The sequence below is a fragment of the Hetaerina americana genome, unplaced genomic scaffold (assembly GCF_022747635.1).
Source record: "Hetaerina americana unplaced genomic scaffold, ioHetAmer1.1.p SCAF_5, whole genome shotgun sequence".
Classification (NCBI taxonomy): Eukaryota; Metazoa; Arthropoda; class Insecta; order Odonata; family Calopterygidae; genus Hetaerina; species Hetaerina americana.
Genome location: NW_027287095.1, coordinates 75,414,848 through 75,439,181, shown reverse-complemented (window position 1 = coordinate 75,439,181; position 24,334 = coordinate 75,414,848). Strand labels below are relative to the sequence as shown.

The 24,334-nt window shown below is 35.5% G+C and overlaps 1 protein-coding gene across 2 annotated transcripts in view; it reads right to left on the bottom strand.

Annotated features, from left to right (window-relative positions):
* sona (sol narae) overlaps positions 1 to 24,334 on the bottom strand; it is a 182,418-nt gene that overhangs the window by 18,786 nt on the left and 139,298 nt on the right. For both annotated transcript variants that reach the window (XM_071591978.1, XM_071591979.1), the window contains exons 5-11: positions 19,413 to 19,499; positions 13,890 to 14,319; positions 12,668 to 12,791; positions 12,053 to 12,182; positions 11,536 to 11,678; positions 7,311 to 7,363; positions 1,739 to 1,865 (exon numbers count right to left, since the gene is read on the bottom strand). In XM_071591978.1, coding sequence (XP_071448079.1) covers positions 1,739 to 1,865; positions 7,311 to 7,363; positions 11,536 to 11,678; positions 12,053 to 12,182; positions 12,668 to 12,791; positions 13,890 to 14,319; positions 19,413 to 19,499 — 1,094 coding nt within the window. The remainder of the gene's footprint in view (positions 1 to 1,738; positions 1,866 to 7,310; positions 7,364 to 11,535; positions 11,679 to 12,052; positions 12,183 to 12,667; positions 12,792 to 13,889; positions 14,320 to 19,412; positions 19,500 to 24,334) is intronic.

Below are 24,334 nucleotides of genomic sequence, written 5' to 3'. Positions count from 1 at the left end.
TTATAATCCTTTTCATATGTATGTCATAACAACAAAACTGTTACAAATTTGCAATATTCCCAGTAATCTGTGCCAGCTGGTGATGGTTTTCCAAAATACGAGGGTCATCCGGAAAGTAGTACCCGTTCGTGAAATAAAGACACAAAAGTAAATATTAACAAACATAAAAAATTTTATTTGAAAGAGGATACTTTAAACTACTTCTCAACATAATCTCCAAGCAAATTAAGGCATTTGTCATAACGTGTGACAAGTTTCTGTATTCCTGCTGCATAGTCCTTCGCCGCCAGCTCATTGAGATACGCGAGGGACCCATCTTGCACAAATTTTTGCATAATGCAGATGGTGTTTAACAATTTCATGAACAATTGTTCGAGAAACATTGGGAAAATGCTCACAGATGTCATCAATTGTGACGCGCCGATCGTTCCTCACGAATTCGTCAACTGAGCTCACCAGTTGGTCTGTAATGACAGACGGTCTCCCCGAACGCTCATCGTCGTGTGTGTTCCCCCTCCCCATGTTGAAGTTGCGACACCACCGCCGAACAGACGACTCGTCCATTACATTGTCTCCATACACCTCCTTTAATTGGCGATGAATATCACATGGGCGAACGTTTCTTGCATTGAGGAATTTAATCACTGCCCTCACTTCACAACTGGCGGCGTTCTCAATTTTTTTAAACATTGTAAACAATCACAGAAACAACACAGGCAATGCTAGCGTCACGCAACTTGGCTCAGAGAAGGCAGACAAGCCACTGAAGCTATCTGACCTCGTCCAGCGGCTACTCGCGTCGTCAGCACTTCATGCGGCACGAACGGGTACTACTTTCCGGATGACCCTCGTATGTCTAACTATGGTGTAATATTACTCACACCTAGTACCTGTGATGGTATTTGAACCAGGTGCAATTTATTATCAAACTCTCCTTAAAAATTCGATATTTTTTCTTTGTGACCATTTCCAATTCCTAAACCATACTCTCTCAACCTCCCATCTCTCCCTTACCCTACCACTGTATTCCAATTAACCATCCCAATTGGGTGTTGGTTTTCTTCCTGCATGCTCTGAATTATTTCTCCAAATTGATCTTAAAAACAGTCTACTTCTTCCCCCAGTGAATATGTGCGAACATGCATACACAACCATGCACATTATCACTTAACTTATTGGATCACCTTTTATATTTACCAATGCAATTCACTCACCTGCTCTATATCCATTATACATCTTCACAGTCTCTTATTAAAAACTATGGCAGCAGCTCCATGTTTACTTTCCTCTCACAGCTAGGAATTACTTAAACTATTGCTCCTGTAATACCCACCACCTTGCCTTTTCACCCCACATAACTATATTTTCTTTCTTCATTTCTCTCTTGGTTGATCATTCTAAGTTCCTATTCTAACCTTTTGAGGTCCTCTTCTAGTCTTCCTTACACTACTTTCAGTTTGGTCATACAAGATTTTGTGATGATGACCACCGGGACTTGCCTCACTCAATGCCGAGCACAAACTCACTCCAATGGACTGAACCCCATGGTTACCAGGAATCACTATCCTTTTGTTATCATCCATGAATATTAATTTCATCAGGAAAGTAGTTTAGATGCTTTACAAATGCAACCCTTGAGAGTATTTTAATATGACAGCCACTGTACTAAAATAAAGCTACTTTCATGATTTGCAATTGATTTTAATTTAAAAATAACCAGATAAATGCAATGACTTACAGATGTCCAACTTCATGAGCAGCTACAATGATTCCAGAGAATCCTCCAGTATCTTCAATTATGGCAACACTGTTCACCTTCTCAAGACGTTTGTTGACAACACATGCACCACCAACATATGCAAATCCTAATATAGATTTGGGAAAATGGAAGAATTATATGTATTTTACTTTATTATTCACAAAAATCAGAATGAAACTTTTGAGTGAATACTAAAAATATTTCAGTCAATGAGTCATTTAATTAATATTTTTATGAAGGTGTTTAACTAGAGAAAAGTTGTATGAAATCAATAAAGATAAAGCAAGTCAAGAGTTGAGTAAAAGATGATGTATTAAGGAAAACTTAAGCATAATTAAGAATGCAAAAGAAAAATTTGGTGCAGTTAAACTGATTAGGAGATAAATTTAATAACTTGGAAATTTTTTAAAATGCTTTATAAATTTGATTTAAATGGGTCTTTGAATGATTTAAATTTATTTCATTTAAATAGCATTAGAAAAAAATAAGTTTATAGATTAACAAGGTTTATTACAGTATGAAAATATGAAATTTCAGTAGTTTATTTAAAGTGTTAATCATGCAAATGATGACCATAGATCCCATTCCTGTAACCATTGCTTTTCTATCTTAATTCTATCAATTTCAGTTAAATTTCCATCGAAGGTATCTAGATTTTGTTAAAGATAGATCGAATTCCATTCCGGGGAATCAGCAAATATGAGCCTAATCTGTAGTTCTGGCAGTAATATAACTTTATAGGAAAATCATTAATAGAATATTGTACTAATTACAATGGAAACATTTGATTTTGGATACCAAACCTGGTAATTAATGTGAGCAAATCAATTTTTTACCAAACTGTAAAATAAAACTATTCTAGAAAAAATATAACACAAATATTTTTGCACCTTCCATCTCTGTGTTACATGGATTTCACATTAATAACTAACTAATATTATTTTTTCAGTTGTCTCTGTCCACACATCACATGTGTTTGGTACCATTTTTCATGCTAACATTGACTTTGAAATTCGTGATAAAAAAGTAAATTATAGAAGAATGTACTAGTATACTCATCACATTATCTCTTCAGCTCTGATCTCCATATGTTTCTAGAGATAATGGTAATGCCATAAAAGTTCATCATAGTGTTCCCAGGGACAATGGTTAATTTTAGTTAAGTAGCACCCTCAGAACTCACTTATTGGGGTGGTGTGCACCCTAGACCACCAAGATCCAGGTGGAAATGGGAGAAAAGCTCTAGTCAACACAATTGAGGAAGTTCTGGGAGTTCAGAAGCAAACATATAACATGCCATTTTTATATCGACTTCAAGTGGTTTAAATTAAGTTGCTGTGAACCATTGAGTGACAAAAGTAACAAATAACCATTATAATTTCTCTCTAACTCCCAACAAGTATTTTATGAATTTCCTAGACCTGGTATTATCCCTTTTCCGACTAATGGTGTTTTATAAATATGTAATTTAGCAAATGTTACGGCCAGAAGTTATGATTGGCCTCAAAATATTTCAAAGGAGTTTAAATAATTCTATATAAAAGCACACATACATATAAATTTATATCTATACATATACTGTCACTTATTTTACCAGGACAAATAATGTTTTGCATAAATGGCATTTAAAGAATCATAGGCATGAAATAGTTAAAACTTTAACGATTAATCATTGAGGTTATTTCTATTATTCTTACTTATAGAAAAGACTGCACTGATGTGCAGCACTGCCAGAACCACAATTGAAAATAATTTTTGTTGTTCAATGAATTATACTATGAACAAAATCTTATTGATTTAGGGGAAGTTTCCCAAACATCAAATTCATTTCTTGCATGAAGCTGCTGATGAGTGATCAAAGAAAATATCACCACTGTACTCTAACAACTATCACTCAGCTGACATTGTTTCAAAATGGTGTAATAATTAAACAAGGTATGAGAACTTGTTACAAATTTGGAAAAACCTCTTGAACCTTTTATTTTAAAAAAGAAATGGTATTCACTGCTGGGAGCTAATGGTCACCATCATCATGCAATTGTCAAGCTTAGAATTTTTTTATTAATTGCTTTTTTACTTGTTTTCTTAATCCCTCTTATCCAGAATGACTGGTGTAGCCATGCATTTATTTTTATGTTCACAAAGAAATAAAAGATTATATCCCAGGAGATAAGACCATGAGCTAGCACAAGCTTCATCAGGTTTTTATAAAACAGCTGCATTATAAGAGAAAATATTATACTTTGATGTGTGATTTTTGTATGCAAAAGCAAAATATTGTCAATATTATTTCCTCTGAGAAAAATATTTGAACAAATCAAAACCCAGGATTACAACACCCTGTTACAGGTAAAGGTAATGAGTTTTGTTAGTATTTGTGTAAGTTTATGTAAACTACTTTGCCATACCCTGAAAATAATTCTTTTTCCAAAATATATTTCATTTTTAGAAACATGCTGTAATTTTGGCGAGATTTCTGATTATAATTAACCTAACTATTCACATGTAACATTAAATAATGTAGGAAAAAACTGTAAACCAATTCCATATTGATTTAAATTGATATTAAGAATGTTAGTCATCAACTTAATCACAGCTTACATCAGCAATTTTCCTAATATATTAGTTTCTTATTATCCTTTCCTCTTGAAAAAAATTCAGGCCTATTTCCTTTAAACTCAATAGGTGGAATAGAGAGTATCATTTATGTTGCTTCTAAAAATGAAGGAAAAACTTGAAATTTTTACTCATATTCATCTACTAAAAATAAACTTCTCTTGCATTTCAATTTCATTTGTTGAAATATTTCAGAAAATTTTCAAAGGCGTTAGAATTCTACATATCTACTATTCATCTAAAATGCTGGATTTCTTAAAATTGAAAAATGGCCATGGTTTTTATTTTGAGTGCACAAAAAGGATAATCAGCATAGTTTTTTCATAATATCTAGTTTGCAAGATGGAAACAACTGAAAACAAGGAGTATGTACTTAAAACTATTCTCCTATAGTCCTTATGAGTTTTAACATATTCATTATGTATGCACTCATCCAAATGCTGGATTGGGTACTGATAAATCTAAACCGAAGCATCTGCCATTTTCTCTGCATCGAAAAAAACTTTCATGAAGAATTATACTCTCACTTTGTTCATTCTATTTTTTTTTGATTTCATCTATCAACTTTTGAACCTTGCCACAAGCTTACTGTTTAAACATATGAACTTATTTCACTCAGCAAGTAATAAATTTGATGGTAAAAAATGCTCATGAGTTCATTTAATGATTGAAAAAATCTGTAGTTTCAGCTGCATGAATTGTGTTCCTAAAAATAGTTTTTAATCTTGACAATGATAGAAGTGCTATCTTTTGAAAAATTATGAGCATTCCAATCAAAGACAATGTTTAATACATCAATAATATTTATCGATGTACATATGGTTAAATTATTAAATCCCTATGATATGCTGATTATCAATTATTTTACATTTATTTTACAGTTAAAAGTCATCAGTTGGTTTCTAAATGGATGTGGGCAATTTTCAACAATCCTATTTAATATTAAAATTTAGATATACATGCATTTATATGTTATCAATCACACATCATTTGCAAATATCACCTTCCAATCCCAGGTTTTTGCAAAAGAAAGAAAATGGAATGTAGAAATAGGAGAGAAGGCACTTAAATGTCTGATACTGGATAACTTGAATGTTCCCTGTACCATTTATTGACTCTCTTTCATGCCTTAATCCTCTATAGTAGGTGTTGTTTCATTAAATTAAGAAGCACTTACTTTTGTCGGCAGGGAAAAGGAAAGAATTATGCTGAGCAGATATGGAAGTTGGTCTCTTACCTTATACCCTCTTTCCCTAAGTGATCTTATGTGAAAAAGAAAGGAATGCAGAGAATTTAGTTTAATCTGAGAAAGACACAGCATTGTTATTCATTTTGTCTGCTCTGTTATTCGGCTCTGTTAAATAGTGAATGCTTGTTTTGGAAATAAAGTTCAGATGTGGCACATGAGTTCACAATACTTTCAGACTAAGAGTATCTATGAAGGCTCATTGAAAAAGTAAAATCTTTTTGCTTGGTTTCTGCAAGTAAAATTTGAATATGATCATTGAATGTAGGGGCTTCGGTTAATTATAATATTAAGGCAATAATGGAGAACTTGATATTTCCTTTGCTATATTTGAATATGATTGCTGAATGTAGGGGCTCTGGTGAATGGTCATATTAAATTATGGAGAACTTGATATTTCCTTTGTTAAATATTCTCATTCAAATTCACAATGACAAAAAACAGAATGGCCCTGAAGAACAACATACAAAGAAAGTTGACCAAGTGAAAGGAGCTTATTTAGGATCAATGCACATTTACTGATTTATAAATATCAAGATTCAGAAAATTAAGTGTCTGGTGGGAAAATTAATCAACCACCTTTTATAGCAACAAAAAGATCTGAATTCAAAAAACTTAGCCTCATCTGAGAAGGATTTTAATCTGAGTACATATTGTCAATCATCACCACTTCTTTGGAAAATCTAGTGAAAGTATTCTGAGAGGGTAAAAGAAGACTGATAAAAGATTTGGGAAGAATGTTTAAATAGGTTCCGTTGATTTTTGAGGATACATTTTGACAAGACTGATTTGCGCTTTAAACTGTAAATGGTTATAAAATCTGGTTGAGGGTTTTAAAAATATTTTTTAGATTGATCATTTTATTTATTTTTGGTTTAAGTTCTCAATTTTATAGGAGTTTTGAGTTTTCAAAAGATTTTCCATCTAACCTACCTGCTGTTCCCCTGTTGCAAACATCATTTGCATACTGTCGTCTGCACATGTCTAATCTGCAAAAATATTTGAGAATGGGCATCACTAGGTTTTAAGACACGATGTATTATGAACACTATGATCTCTGCACTCCAATGTAGTCTTCTCAATACTTTTATATTTGATTTTTTTATGATGCATGATGCTGAGGGTGCATAGCATCCTTTTTTTTGAAAGAAAGCAATATAGTTTCTACTCCTTAAAAAACTCTGCAATTATAATTCTAAAAAAATCCACAATGAGGGAAAAAATTAATATTTTAAAATGTTCGCCCTACATTGAACATTTGCATTTTCAATAGTTTCATAATGGTTAGACATTCACCAGTATCTGAAAAAAATCAATTAAAACCATTTCCATCACCAATGCCAATATCACTCCTGAGTTATTTAAACTCAAACACATAACTTCCCTAAAAAACCACAAATGAGCTACAGGCTCATCCCCATCACTAACGAGCAAAAAAAAAGGAGCACAAACCAAAGCAGATACTATCCTCATTCAGGCTTCATACCATTATTCAATGTTGCACCCACGCATACAACTGCACAATCACACAAGGATTATTTACAGTGCGCATCAACCAAAAATAATACATTTCTTATATACACTAATGGAGCATGTGAGGTGTTGGGGTTACAGGGAGAGAGGGTAGCCCCATGATTATTTTGTTGCAAAGACCTGGAACTCAACCTTAAGTGTGTGCATGTCACATACCAGCCGTTCCCTTGGTGCAACGCCCACCCTTCCGTCGGCGACACATATCGTACCTATTGAAAAGGAAGGGGTTTGGCTTTGATGCAGGGTTTATAGAACAGATGAGAGCCATTGAATAAAGTGAATAATGCCATGACCATTTGCCATCACATGTTTCCACCTTTTCTCTCTTATTTTCTACAAAGTTTGAATGAGAGCATTCTTTAAAAATATACATTTTTTTTAATAATAGGAGAAGGAACCATGAGACTCTTGATACACTTCATATTGTCCACGGAATAAACTTAAGGCTTTTATTTTAAAGGTCAGACTCATCAATAGTGGTGATGGGTAGGAATTTCCTGCTTCCATTATAGTTTCATTGTCCTTTTTTGAACTACTGCTGTGATTTTACAGCTGCAGTGCTGATGACTGCTTAGGTAGTTGAGCCACCACTCTCATGCTCTGGGCAGACAACTAGGTACTTAATTATTCATAGTCATCACAATCGACTATTATCATATCAGGCTAGCTGCCAGCTTGACAGTTTTTAATTAAATGCCATCACCATCAATATAAAGCACAAAAATATTTTCTGGTCAGTTTAAAATTTTTCGGCGATACCTCTACAAATAGGTAGGAAATTCATCACCTATGTAAAAGAAAAATTGTAAACAGTTCATGCCATTGCTGATGATGAGAGATTAACCAGCACTGGAGAAGAGTGAGACGAGTATTTGAATTATGGAGATCATTATTCAGTGGACAATGTGCAAACTAAATACGTAATAGCAAATGATAAATTGAGAAATAATAAATGTGGAAATAACTACAGGTCATTGCTGTAAGTTTTTCCAAACCTTTTGGTCTCTCTGAATCATATGGCATTTGCCTTTTTTGAAAATTTTTTAGTTGTTCTCTAATCAGGGGAAGAATCTGCATTAAAATGGTTATGTCAATATGAATATAAGCTCTCTTCAGAATTTTCATGAGAAAAAGGATTTGCAAGAAGTGCTGGAAATTCTGAAATCAAAGGTGAGATTGCAATCCTTTAAGTGTGGTGAATTATCCAAGCCCATTTGAGACCAAAAGGTTTTCAATTAAATTTAACAGCAAATTGTAACTCTTTTAATTTTTTTGAAAGAACAAATTACCATACATGTTCAAACAAGACGTTAGGTTTTACCTGTTTACAGTGTGAACTTATTCCTGAAAGTGATGTGTATCTATGTACTTTATTTCTGAATTATTTTGAAGTGGTACACTGTATTTACAATAAATATGCAAGTTTTACAGTAAAATGTCAATATTTAATCATATACTACCCCATTTCTATGATGGAATGGAATATGAAATGGCTTGGGTTTTGAACTATCATTGCAGGAAAAAACCAATGATGGAGAGGATTGGTAAGGGAACTACATAGGGTTTTTAATGAAGAATCCAATGCAATTTTCATGAACTTTCTTGAAACATTCTTAAAAAATTTGATATCCTTTTCTGCAAAATTAATATTTAAAATGACAATATGTGAAGTTATCATAAAGGCATATTAGGGGAAATATTATTTCAAATAACAGAGGAGGTCAGGATGGCATCTTTCATTTTTTGCAATTGAAGTCTTTTTACCAAGACCCACCCATTCCACAAATATGGAGACTTGGAATGCAAACCACGAAAAATTAGGCGAATCATAAATTAGCTGCTCTCTCAGATTTTTGATGTTATTTGGAGAACCTGCAGTAAATTATTTTAACCTGCTCCCTTAAAGAATAGAATAGGAACAGAAGTGGATTCCCTACAATTCCATTTGCGGTGAAGAATATCACCTTTCAGGACTACAAATAGTCCATCAACACCCTAATGTTTCTGCAGAAATGGTGCATGGTTATAAGGGAAGAGATATTATTGACACAAGGGATACCAGTGATAGGAGTTTAAGAATACAACAACTGGCATGATTATATGTTTTGATTGCATAATAACAAAGTTGTAGTTTAATATCATAGCTGGATTGAGTATGAATATAAGTACCCCGGTAATTGCATGGCCCAGTGATGTTGTCTTGGTTGAATTATGAAATTGATCTATTTTAAAAGCTTTAAAAAAATGGGTGGCAATTTTTGACCCTTTATATGTGGGAACAATGTGTCTCATATTTGGTACTATATGGTCCTATCTAGTCAAATCTTTGTTAATATGCTTACAGAAAAAGAAAGGATGGATGCGTTCAACAGAAATTTGGACATGTATGGTACATTTGCTAAGCTTTACTGCTAATATTCATTTCTTTAAACAAAATTCAATCTTATTGTCATTGATTGGAAAGAATCACTAACATTTTTTTTCAATGGAGAGTCCAATGAAGAAAGAATGCCAAGCACAGGAAATATAGATCTGTAATAATTTCAAATATTGTGTAAAATGAAAAAAATATAAACAAAACAATTTTTTCTGAAACTATTATTCAATGACAATCTAATTCTGTAATTTTAAATGAAAGTGCAGAAAAGGTAGGTTTACCCTTTCATGGAAAATTCCCTCATTGATACAGAAGAATTAATTTAGGCATGATAAGCAACCAAAGTTCAGGATTTAAGATAAGCTATAACTAAAATAACATGCATTTTAAGAATTTAGCATTCTGTAAATCCAAAACCACAGCTTTTATAAGGTAGCCGCAAACAAATTGTGCAGAATACCAAAGAGTCATTAAAGGTTCCTCTGATTGAATGAGAAAGACGTATGATTCAGTATAGAATCTAAAAAATAAGTTCATTTGAAAATTAACAAGAAATTTTGGGTGAACAAAGACCGGTACTAGTGAACCTTGAAAAACATTCACACTTAAGGAACCTGTTGCACATTCATCCATTTATGATTCTTGGGTCCTGGTAGCTGCTAGCTAATAGATGAATTTTTAAGATTGTCCCCATTTTTACCTTTTGCTATGATCAAAGGTTTCTATTAAGAACAAATAAGCAAGTGAGGTTGCATCATTTGTTCCTGATGATGCAGGAAAGATAAGTTGAAAGCCATTAAAGTGATAATGATGCCAATGCTAAAGAAGAACCGTCTATGAGAAACCAAAGATCATAATCATCAATACTGTGAGAACCTATCCTCCAAATCAAGAATTCTGAAGTTTTGAAATGTTTGAGCACTCTGTTTTAAATACTAACTAACATATGATACAGCAACATTACATATCTTACATCACAAGAATAGAGGTCGGTGGGTATCAAATGTTCATGCCAGAGAATGTTGCAATTGAAAAGAAACTTGAACTTAGTGAATTTTGATGGACAGATTCCATTAACAAGGAAAGTCATGAATAGTTTGTATCATATGACTGCCGCCAAAGCATCCTGTGGCACCTAAAGTTATGGCTTCTTGGCATTGAATATAAAACATTTACATAAATATTTTCAGTGTGTCCGTTACTAATTTCCAAGAAGTTGCTCAAAAGAGCTTTATGTACAGTCCTGTAAATTAAATTTAAATTTGGGGCAAAAATTCATTTGACAGCCTTAGAGTTACAAGTGTGGCATAGAGAAACTAAGAAGAGGTTTTGATTGTTAGGAAGATAGAATTTAATCAAAATAGTATAAGCTACAAAGTTTGCAATGCGAAATTGTAATACGATGTTTTATAAGAAATGGGAAACCTCCCATTTCTTATAAAATAGCCATTTTTCTTTAAAGAATGGCCCATTATAAATTCTTAAATGGCTATTATTCCAGTTGTTAAGTTAAATGGTTTTAGGTGTGTAATTGATATTAGAGGTGTTTCTCAAAATCAAGGAAAAGTTGGAAGAAGGGGAGATCTAGGGTAACAAAACGGAGATGATTTCATTACTTGCCAATTTGGAAAATTCGCTTTCCAAGATACACTTTGATATTGGCCTGGCATAAATTGACACCACCTTTGAGCAGAAGAATTACAAGAAAATTGTCCAAATTTGGTCGATCCACAAACCCCTAATCAAGAGAGAACATTGTTTTCTTGGCATCATTAATTATTTCACAACAAAATTTAAACATTCATTTAGTTACTTTCACCTTGAATCTCAGGAATGACCAAGGTCATATTACAACACATTTTTGTAAGAATCCACTGCAATTATTTTTATGGAGTGCAAAATGAGATAAATCACACCATTGTGAAAGCACATAATTAACTTTTGTTGTTTCCAAAGTCCATAAAAAAAACAAATAAGGGAGGGAACTCATGAAAAGAAACTCACTTTGTGACAGCCACAGCAATATCATAGACTGGAAGACGTCGTTCCCTAAACAGGTACTTGCCCATATCTGTAAGAGCTGCTGCGGAGTCAATGGCATCTCGACCCACTCGATTTCTTTCAAGATAAGGAGTAGCGTCCCTCCCCTGACATAAGAATTCAATAAAATTGACAAATAAATTCATTAATACCGCACAATAACAAATGTATATGAAGTGCTAATTAATCAAAAAGAATTTTAATGAAATCAGCCTTAAGTTTTGGATTCAATGAGAAATTACAGATCAACACTTCAATTGAATGAACAAGTGCTCTAAGCGCTTAGTTACATTGGTGGTGTGCTCATTCTTTTGGAGTGAACAAGCTCAAAGAATGATTGTGAATAAAAAATACCCTTATCTTTTACTTCTATCATGGCACTTGGAATAAGAACAATGGGCTAAGTTCAAAGCTAGAGTATTACCTAAAAGTTAAGCATTCCACCCAAGGAAATTCTAATTAATCACTCCTTAACACATACCCGAGATATGATGATGCCAGCTATACTTATTCGTATTTTTGGTCCCTTGAGCAGCTTGTAGCGTAGGTCGACTCCATTCCAGAAAGATACAAAATACCTCTTGATCTGCACATTGTCTCCACCATGCAGCCTATTTGAAGAATTGAATTCATGTGATTAAGATATTTCATTGAAATATTTTGTTAGTTATATGAATGGCTGAACAAATTTTATTATATCATTTCTATACTGGCATTGATGATAGTTAGGTCTATTACATTATGAACTAACATGCAAAAAGAGCAGAAGGGAGAAGTGAGGAACAGGAACAATTTAATACTTAGAAGTTTAATTATTCAGATATTTTTGAGCATAAACTGAGACAAGTGAAGGGAGAAAGACAGCCAACAAAGAATGAATTACAAAATGGGAGTTGTGACAATATTTTTTATGGATTCTAACTGGATTATTTCTTACTTATTCCATATCAACAAGCTATGGATATTTAAAACAAAACCAGAACAGAGCATGGAAAGCTGAAGGAGAATCAGAACAGAGAGAAATAAACCCTGAGAACAATTTACTGGATTACTGGTAGAGAGATTCAATTCCAAAGAAATTTAGGCACAGTCTCACCTATATCCATCATAATCAACAATCACAAGTATTTCTGGGTAAATCACATATGGAGCTTCTCTCTTTTGCACAGATCTGCTTTTTCTTCTTCGAGGATTCTGATTTTGGTCTGGCTCCATGAAAGCTGAAAGGTGAGTGAATGACTATTAGTGATTTAAAATAGTTAATGGGTTCTCAAATATCTCACAGCTGGAAGAAATAAGATAAAAAATTGATCATGTTGTATTGAAATCTCATCAAAAAACTAAGCACAGCATAGGTAAGTCATCCTTTGAGATTCAACTCCTCAAAGTTGTATTTTAATGTAGATACATATGTAGGGATGATGATGTATGACAATTTCATGAAATAAAGCATTATTATTTCATGCATAACATTTTGAAAAGATAATGTATTACTAAAGATTATTTATGGCTGATAAATAAGAACATCCTTTGCAAGGTGCCAAAAAGCAGGCTTTAAGATCAAATACTTATATCATGATCCAAGAGTGGAAACAATTTAATCTGCGTCTTTAATTCTTTCGACTCAATAATTTGTGCCCATGTATATGTATATATGAACCATAAACAGAGTAATCAACCCGAAGGTCGGTTTGGCAGCTGATGGTAGAGTACACTCAAAACTAAGCACAAAGGTGTGTGAAATTCACACATTTAGCAGGGCAGGTGAGCCAGTTCCTTTCCCTGATCCGGCTATGGTTTCCCAGGAAAATCTGGTACCCAAAATATTACACAGTTTGGCTCGAGGGTGCCCGAGAGGCATACCTGGGAATCGGACTTTGGCCCTCAAATCAGTAGTCCAATGGTCTACCCATGGACTACTGCGTCCCCCATATGTACACGTACACACTACAAAAATACAAGTACACGATTTCTTCAAAATTTGATGAGCAAGGAGTCTTAACAAGTAATCACTTTCCTGAACTGTCAGGGTTAGGAAATTTACTAAAGTACCAACTACAGTGATAAAGAATAAGAAACGACGAGGAAGTTATACTTTGATGTAAACAAACTTAGCTTTTTACTAAAATACCTATTCTACACAAGTCTTACATAGTACTGCGAGGTCAATACAAACGAAATAGTATACAATCTCTTCAAATAAAATATCTACTCAGATTATTCTCCATCCCAGGCTGAGCAAGGGAATTGGGTTATTCAGTGAAAGTTCTGACTGACAACAGACGCAGTTTTCCCTCCATAATAAGATATTTCCTCACCATAATCGCTGAGTTCGGCGTCGATGTCCTCTATGTTCCTCTTGTATACTATGTGGAGGCCCTCGCCGTGCTCCTTCACTTCCTTCCCTGGCTCCTCCTCGACCCCCTTGGTTCCGTTGGCTGCTGCCACACCCTTGGCCTCCTCCTCCTCCTCCACCGGCAGATCGTAGTCGAACCTCCTCCGGCCGAAGGGGAAACCCCTGGATCCCACGGCCATTTGCCCATCCTCGCCCTCCTGGTCCAGGAACATCTCGTCATCGTCTTCCCGTTTACCACCGATGCCCGGAGAGGTCTTGTCGGACCCTGGACCCCCGCGGCCAGCCCTCTCCCCCTTCCCTTCTACACCCTTGCCATCAAAACCCTTCATCATCCTCCACCGGACGCTCTTGGGGGCCGGCTTGACCACAAGGTTGCTCCCGATGGTACCGTCCTGCAATGGCATGAGAAAAATAGCTTCTGAATGAGTGGGAGAGCGCGGTCAACCTCTGATTTCATACGCCAGGATAAGATCATTTAAGTAATTTACGCCAGCTAGGAGATTGTGATAACTTTAAAGTTTTAGGCCCCCCAAATACTTTGGAATTAACATTAAATTTGATAAGATGAGAAGCAACACTTTAGGTATCTTGAAAGTCTTTTAGAAAATGCATTTCATCACATAAACCATCATTAAATAATAAACTTATTTCGTATACAATTACAATGTTATATTACCCAAAATTTCCAGGCGAGAAACGTACATTTTTAAATCAGGCAAAATGACTATTTTTTCCAAAATTGAAACACCTCAACCTGTTAAGATATCTCCAACCTTGTCAGCATCAGTTTGTATGATAAACTCCAACATAATTTGAAATTATTATTAGATGTAAAGGATTTTAGCATTGGTATTCAGCAAAAACCTATTAATTTGAATAGACAACTAAGGAAGTACGTAACTCCTAAGGAAGTTCGTTCTTAAAAATAGTGTACAAACAAAAATCTGCAACTATTCTCTACCTCCACGACATAATTCCTTCAAGGTAAGAGTATCATCCATATATGGGGTATTTTTTCCACCCATGTACGTCGTAGCCGATAATCTTTTACATTTTATCCAACCAGTCAACTCGGTCAGTGAAGTCATTAATTATTTTTAGTGCTCAATCTATCACTCTCCATCCACAGATGAGATATCATTACTTTCATATATTCCACCGGAGCATTAAAGGTTAGTTCCATATTAGTCGTGCTTTTATCACATCAAGGGCCTTGAACTATCCCTAAACATTCCCTTAACTCTTCCTTCTTTTAGAAAATTTAGTTGTTAATGGAATTGACAACTCAGTGGAGGCGAGTTCATCAATTGAAAATTCAAGGTTCATAGAGATGGTTATTGCCAAGTTCAAGACATTATTGGCAATAACTCCATTCCCATTTCTTTCCCACCATGCACCACTATAGGTTGGCACGTGCTTAAATCGGAGCAACACTTAGCACGTCCTCACAATTTTTATATCTAGAGGTAAACAGAGCATGAGGGACTAAAGGGATAGTTTACCGAGAGAGAAGTCGCTAGCTACAGGAAATTGTCGAAGAGGAATGCGCAAACGGTGTCCATTTGCGTTTACAATGGGCACAGAACTCCAAGTGGAGTTCAATTAATATATCATTTACCTTTAAATTTTTAAAGGCTGACTGTGGAGCAAAAGCTACTACTAGCATCTACCGTAGACATCAGACGGTGAATCCGAAGATTGAAACGGAAGCTCGCCCGACGATTTCGATTGAAAATACCATAAGCTTGGAGGATTTATTTTTTAATCGCTTCCCGGGTAGTCGTGGGAGCCGTCCATGAAGCGATGGCTTATGGACAGGGAGTGGGTCTTTGGATTGAAAATTAAATCCATTAGCATGTTCTTCCAAGTTGCCAGGGAAACCACGTATGTACACGCCAAAACGATTTTATTCTCATCCCAGGGTGCTAAGTAATAGAGTAAACATTGTTCTGACAAAGAACTACGTATTTTCTTGAGAGTAAACGTTGCTAAAACTTATCCCAATTTCTGAAGTAACAACCTATTTCCATTTTCACATTAACGAAAGGATAGAGAAACGCGATTTACTTTGCAATATAGTTTGGCCATTGAATTCCAATATACTCAGAACACATCTATAAAATATCTTAATTTAATACACAACAATACTAACGTATTATATTAGGCGGCTATGCCGTCGAATCGTCGAATACGTATATGCGTGAGTGACCTTTATTTGTGTTCATGTGTTTAGATAAATAATTATATATTTATAATTATATATATATAAAAATATATATGTAGGTGCATGAGTATTTGTATAGCCCCTTTGTTTAAGCTTCTCGGACTAAACAGAAATCCGGCGCATCGTCTACCAAATAGTACTGGCAATTGTTGGGGACCTTCCTAGTACATGGAGCTGTATTTTAATTGTAGTAGGTATTTCGGGCGGAATTCGAACCTGTAAACCTTTACAGGTTGGCTTGTGAGCGCATTACTCGGAGAGCACGCTGCGCACTATACCGAGCTATCGGGATCGGGGGAATCTTTAAATCTTTAGCATGCAGACGATCAATTTATCACAAAAGAGCGATAAAAATTTCATTCCTGTCCAACTTTGTGGCTCGCAGGGTTGATTCTACGCTTTTGAATCAGAATCAAATTTTCCAGCGGTTACCAATAAACTTGGGCTAAACTACTAGAGATATGGAATTTTTAGAATTCGTGTGTGGCACGGAAAACCTGTTGGAAGAAATTGAAATTCCAAAATCTGCGTTTTTCAACAAATGTAAACGTGATTTATTTCAGCTAATGTAAAAGCCTTTGTACCGTTTTTGGCTGATTTATTAAATAAAATAAATAAAACACTGAAATTGGTATTTCAAAAGGAATTTAATTCTGGGAACTTCAATTATTAGTTAGCTAAAGTAAGTTTTGTCAATATTTAGAAACATAAAACGGCTATTTTAATTGAAGTTAGCTTTATTCTAAAAGCATATAGTTCGACTCCGGTTTCTCTGAACTGTTTTTTATGAAATATCAAAAGGAAAGTAAATTTCTATGCCTACATCGAAATAGTGGGAATACGCTTATAATAGGCTCACTTAGAAAATGTGTAGTTTTTAAATCGGACTCGAAAGTGAAATCTAGGAAAGGTGTGCCCCTAATCTATGGATTAAATGGAGTGAATGCAGTGAAAGATTAATAACCGAGTTTCTTGAGCTCATGAGAAGTTTCAATTCACACTATCAAGCATAACGGGCTATATTCACTCATTCATAAACATCGTGCTCCTAACATCCAACCCGTGAGAGCCTACGGTGCATAGTAGTCATAGGTATTCAACAATTGCAAGGTAATTACGCATTGTGATTGAGTGAGTGAATAGAACCAGAATACTTGTTAGTGTGAATTGAAACTTCATGCTCTGTAGGACTCGTAATTATGATTATGACGCTTCTAGTCAAGCTATCATTTCTAGTAATAAATCTCGGTTTAACAGAAAAACAGGAAACCAAGTGACTCACTTTTTGAAAGGAATTTTGTGTTGCTTGCTTCTTTCGGTAAATCAATCCAAATAATTGCCCCTGAACTTATTCTTCTCTCTTTCAGCCTTGTTCCATGAGTATGGGATCGGCTTTCCCGTATTTGATCCTCCTCAACCATTTATTCCCATTTATCTTCTTTTCCTCAATTATCCATTCCTTCACCTCCAGGTCCGCTTTCAACCTTGCCCATACCATGGGCCTTCCTCTTGCCCTCTTCCCTACAAAATCCAACTTCTCTGCTCTTTTTCCAACACATTCTTCGTTTATATACTTCTGGTGTTCAAACCATGTTAACCTTTTTTTCCTCTACCTGTTTACACATAGACCTTGCCATGGCTGTTCCTCGGCTGCAGTACTTCCTTGTGTTGCCACTCCAAAGTACAACTCACATCCACCTCAACTTCCCCATCACAGCGAATTCCATTTCCCTCTCTTGGGCTTGAAAAAATGGTCACCCCTTAGAGATATAGAGAATCGCAGTTCTAACCACACACTTGCATAACTTTCCTTTCATCTTACAATTCACATTTCTGTGGCAATTGCATTCCTATCCTTCCATCTAGACAAACTAACATACTTGCGTGATATTTTGACACCGCTGACAATACAACGTGAAATATGCCTTTTCTGAAAAAGGCAATTATGATAATAATAGAAGAAATAATAATTACGGTTATTAAAAAAATATTTATATTTTAACAATTATTACTCAAAGTTAGCCTTACAAGATTAAATGCGCCGGCGCAGTCATCTTCTGAATTAATAACCACTAAAGCAATACATCTGAAAGGACTTTTATACATAGATGATAAATTTCGTTTATATGAAATCCTTTTGGTGACAGAACACTTTTGCGAGCGTTATATTTCGAAGACTGGGAAATGATATAATTTTAATTGTTTTTTTGCTACGAAAACTGGGTACTTTTACTCAAATTATGAAATGCTTAAGTTCATTTTTAGGAACTATTAAATTTTGGAGACGACGTATAATGTTGCAGGGCAGATGGATTGAGTAGAAGTTGACTTCCTTCAGTCCTTTAAAAAAGTAAATCCGCCGTACCGTATATAATTCCGGTCAGTGGTAAGAATCGTCAGGAGTTTACTTGTTGATATCTATGACATTTGTTATGAAATGAACGCTATAGGAAGTGGTATTTAGTAAATTCAGAGACCATGAAATAATAATTTCAGAGTATCTAACCATTAAAACTCCATCTGTTAATTGTACTTAACAACAGTAATCACATTACTTTAAGCTTTATTATTAGAATTTAATTAGAAGCAGACCTTACATCCACATGAGAAAGGCTTATTCAAATATTTGCGAACCTCATATTGCCATTACGGTAAAATTTTTACTAAGAAGTTAAATTTTTCTTCGTTTCTACTTCACTCAAGAAATACAGACACTATTTATATGAAATGACGCTGGCTTTTGTGCTTTCGTACATATGTATTCATCCTCCCATCCACGTTGTGTGTCCAATGCCCACGTTGACTACGAGAAAATCCTAACAGTTTTCACTCATATTTATAACATTTATAACTCGACAACTGCGTAATTATCACATTACATTTTAAACCTTCGTGTTTTATGCCTGAGAGCGAAGGAGATACGAAACTGCAAAAAAGAAAGTAATTTCAAGATTCGAAGAAATTTTATGTAGGCGTGAGAAAGCCCCATTGAGCACGAAAATATTTCACGAATTTTTAATAAGTCTTCAAACCAGCTCAAAACTAGTCGTAGCATTATAGACTGATGTATTTTATTCGAATTTTTCATAGAGAAGATGACTGACATTTGGAGAAATATGGACCAGATGAACACATTTCAAGCTGTGAACAGTAGAGCACAATTAAAAAAAAAAAGTGAAACTTGACTAATGAGTTGACGTGGTATGTTTTCCAAATGAGTTCGAATAAAAGACTTTCGTAGCGATCCGAATTGAAACTCACCACCAGGAGTGCTCCATTGTGGGGGTCTCGATGAACCAAGAGGGCAGCTTCGTTCTCAAGGTCTTGGTACAGCTCACCGATCTCTCCCTGAAAATGGAAACAATGAAATCATTAAAACGGACCTGAATACCTGGAGCGAGGGAGAAAGGAAGGGTGTGAGTTGGTTGGCCAGTATTCCCTTTGAGGCCGAGGCACTTAAACAGCGTGTGACTCAGTGGTACAGACGGGTAAGAGGATTCATTCCTTGTATTTAGAAGCAGGGAAGAGGATTCATACGCGAAAGGATAGCACTCAAATTTCATACGTGGGGAAGCAGAGAATCATGGCATGTGGTTGTAAATATTCCATGGCATATTGTACAGCTCTACTAACATTTTCTCTGATTTGGTACACATAGGTGTTCTATAAGAAACAGCGTTAACGAGATGACTTATAAAATGGCTTCCGTCTGAGTTTATCGGAAGTTTAATCAATTCGATCTTCATCATAAACCCTAAGATTGGTTTGACGTAGCTCAACAATCAATTATTCTATTTGTTTATCTCAAATTGCCTTCATATTTCTTATATTTTACATTTAACAGTACCCGTTTCCTGTACTTTACCCTGGAGATTTTTCTTCGTAAATCTGGTTCGCCTATAACTCTATCTTTCATGCACTCACTGCCAAATCTGAGCTCCCCTTTAAATCGATTTCACTGCTATCTTCTGCTTCTCTATCAAATGTGATTGATGGGTCTTAGCAACTATGCAAGTATTAAATCAATGAATTGTGTGATGATTCATGTGAATTAAAACATGACTACACTAATAGGAATGAGAGGGCGGCGGGGTTTTACCGAACCGGGATTCTGCGTTGGCACACCACCACTGAGATCTTTTGAACCCTAGCACGTACGATCGTATAACAAGAGTTTAAAGTTTAATAAAATGAAGGTTTTTTTTGAAAGAACTACCCAAGAGGGGTTTTTCCAATCTAAATAAATTAGTTGCGGTATGCCTTCATCTCTGTCTAGAGATGAGAGGGCATATTTGGTGTATGGATACAAGACGAATGAGTGGAAGGACCATTTGGTAATTTACAAGGGAAAAAGAATTTACTGATGCTATAGGATGAGGAGGGCGTCGGTAGTTTGACTTTCCATCAACGATATATAAGAAAATTCCTGACATTCCCTAGAACTTATTCACTCGGGATACTTAAAAAAATATGAAAATTTTATTTTGGGATCGACTGCAATATAATGACCAACTATCATGAAACATAGCGAAAAATCTTACTCAAAATTTTTTATTTCATTCAGTTGACCGAAAATTACAAAAGAAATACCAATACTAAATACTTAAATGAGATCAATGATCCTTATTCATATATTATTTTTGCAATACCTTTTCAATAGACAGTATTTACGAGAATATAATTAATTTACGCATAAGTTTCCTTTTAAAAATTGCCAAAATTTTCCATTTGTCAACCATTTCTCCAAGTTCAGGAGGTTGTGATTCCTGAAACCATTGATAAGTGTGCTTTCATGGACGTAAGTGTGGCAAGAGAATTCTTTCCTCTCTCCAAGTAAGATCTCAGTTCCCGCCGCACCAATCTCTCGAGGAGCATGGTGAAACCGTGCGACCTGTGGTCACTTAGTGGTCGAAAACCTTTTCCAGCTCGCGTGCCAAGTACATGATTGAGGTAGGGAAACATGGACAAAAATTTGCGTGACGGAAAAAAGGCTGAAAATGTTTTGAAATTACATAGATTTAACTTTCGCGTCTCGGCATGTTTCTCTCTTGCACCACTGCGGTCAAAGATTCCTTTGTTGTTCCCTCACCTAGTCTTAAGCGTGCTACGAGTTAAAACTGACATGATGAAAATTATTCGGCGTGGGGAAAACCAATATATTCTTCAAGTCACGCAGGAGAATTATCCAGGTCCTATGTGGAAGAAATTGACGCTTGCGTACACATGAGTTCATAAATGGGTCATAAGCATCAATTTATAAAATAGCTAGTGATTACAGAGGCTTCTTTGGGTGAGTGTTCCGACACTTTTCCTTGGATTGAAATGAAGCAGATAAAATAACAGATGATACAATGATACTACTCAAACTCTTGACTCACAATATGGAATTTCACCAGGCTGAAGCACCCAATAGGCAACTAAAATTTTCCCGAATAAAATGTGCAACTAGATTAAGTTCATATTTTCGTCTCTATAATATTACACAACGGACATGTTCACTTAAAAGGTTATAGTAAATCTTAAAAGGTTATAGTAAATCTAATGAGCGTATTCTGCCATCCTTTCTTGTAGTGAGCATAAATAACATTCCATAGTCCAGAATTCATGAGTCGATAAAACATTTTGAGAGTTCGTCTCTGAACAGCTGAAGATCAACTAACCAAACATAAGCGAAATTTTACTTTAACCAATATTTGAAATGGCCCCCTGATAATTATACCAATGAGTTATTTAAATAAAGGTTCCAAATATAAATCACATCAAACACGTACCTTGAATGACAACGACCTATATGAGAAGAGGAAATTACCTCCCGCAAGTGTACCCTCCTCCCGTGTTACGTAGGAGAGAAAGCAGCGAACAAAACTTAAAGAGTGGATGGGCGAAAGTGGAATTTTCTTCCTCTGAAACCGAGGACTCCAAACAAGTTTCAGATTACCGCGTTCTCTCTCACCCAACCGCTGATATTTCAGTTCCTAAGCATAATGGTGAGGGCACAGTGAAATCTATGTAAGAATTCCTGCATATTAACCCAGAGAGAATGCAGAATTCCGTTTCTATGAATGTCAAACTACTTTGCCACTTTGGAACGATTCTATTAGTTATGGGTGGAAGAGTCTATTTTGTGAAATTTAGCACGTGGTATCAGTGCTTATCAAGGATTAGATTTATTTGCATTTCAGCAGCCGTTTTGTGAAGCAAATAAATTTAATAAGATGGGTCACCTTTTCAACACAGTGAACACAGATTCTCGAATCACATTAAGATACTAAAAATATGCCAACGCCAGTTATGTTAATTCTAGTCTCGGGCCATTGTACACTGCAACAGTAAACACCCTCAAAAGATGATCGATGCAATATGGGTAGATCATCTCCTTTCTTTTCCTAACATTAAAAACACGATTTTGGCTTTTTTTATTTTTCCTGAGGGCCCCATTCCATGGCAATAATTATGGTTAACAAGCTAAGTTAAATCGTTTGATGTCAAATCACAAAGTAAAGTTTAATGTAATCAAATAATAGAAAAACCCGACGCCAGAAATTCCTCCTTGCTCTTTCCATAAGTTCATATTATATCAGAATTTCGATTTCCGATTCCAATAGATTTGCCGGATGCGTAAGTTAAACGCTGTAGTAATTATTTTAAATAGATTTATCCTAGACAGTTAATAATGTTTTTTGTAGTGACCTGAGTAATTGGTAAGTGGCACCCATGACCACTAACCAGAAGGTTATAGATTCGAATATCTCCAAGGCACGCATTCTCTGCTAGCGTTTTCGCTTCGCGGAGATCGCATACTGAAAATTACCTTGCCTTTCGGTTTACCTTAATAATCCAAATTGTTAGCGGCGTGCGATGAATTCCATGCGCCAACTTGACATTTCATGAATTCGCACAGGAAAAAAAGATATTGGCTCTCGCACCGCCAACTAGAAAACCCTGAACTGCAAAAATAAAACCACAGAAGATGTTGCGGTACGTTTGCCACGGTGATGTAACGGATGGATGCCTCTCCCCCACCCCCCCAGCCCTGTCTCCGGGGTGACAAGAAGTCGAGCAAAGAGCCAGCTTGCAGTAAACGGGGAGTTGAAACTTTTAGACATCGGTTATGGTTTTTTTCCCTCTGTGAATTATTACTGTAGACAGCCGTTGCATTAAATTAAATAAAAAAGGAGAGAGATTAGAAGGAGTCGCACGCTATTTTTTTCTCGAATTCTGTCAAAGGATGTGCTCATGCGGTTCAGACAGTCGCAAAAGGGAGGGCACAAAAACACTCGCAAACCACGGCAGCGGTTGAGAACATACATATTTTTTCTTTTGTCTTCTTTCGACCTTTGATTGACATGACGCAAAAAGGAAAAGTGAAAATCGTACCCCACTCGAAGGGGAACGGTGGCGACGGGTTGTCCTTCGTCTTCGGCCGTATAAGGCACGGATTATATCCTCAACTAATGGCAAGAAGTCTAAAAATCGACGGGTCTTATGAAACAACAGAAAACGTCGTCGCTACTACGCAAATCCGATAGGATGTTAATTCAAGGAGTCAGTAGCGGAATTATAATCTTGGGATCTATGAAAAATCATTTAAGATAATTTTGTTCCTTATTTATCAGTAGTAATCGCATGATCATCATCTTTTAACTATATGAAAATATTAAAATTAACCTAAAAAATCAACCCAAGTAAAGGGATTCAAGCGGAAAGTACGGAATTAATATATAAATTGATGGAAAAATATTTTCAAACCTTATGCCCAGTGGTTAATCTGATGCCCAGTGGCAAAACTTAGGGAAATTTCATGGCCATTTCGGTATGCTCATTTGTGGTTTAGAACACTTTTTAGATATTTACTGCAAACATCAGTGAAACGCATTTGGCCACCATGGAGATGGCTTTTAATGTACAACGATAGTTTCACGTGATGGATACAGATAAAGCGAAGAGAGTTCAGAGGAGATTTGAAATCACGTCGTCAGCGCTCGATTCCATGGACGCACCAATGGATACCATCCGAAACACTACTTGTAATCCTTTGATAAAAATATGCCACTAGAAATTTGTAGTTAGTCTCCTTTTCTTAAAAATTATCAAAAATGAAAAAGAAAACACATTAATCTGGCCTAATTAGGCTTCTCCTGGTTCACTGCAATCATTCCAGAGGTATATTTTAGCTTTCGCAA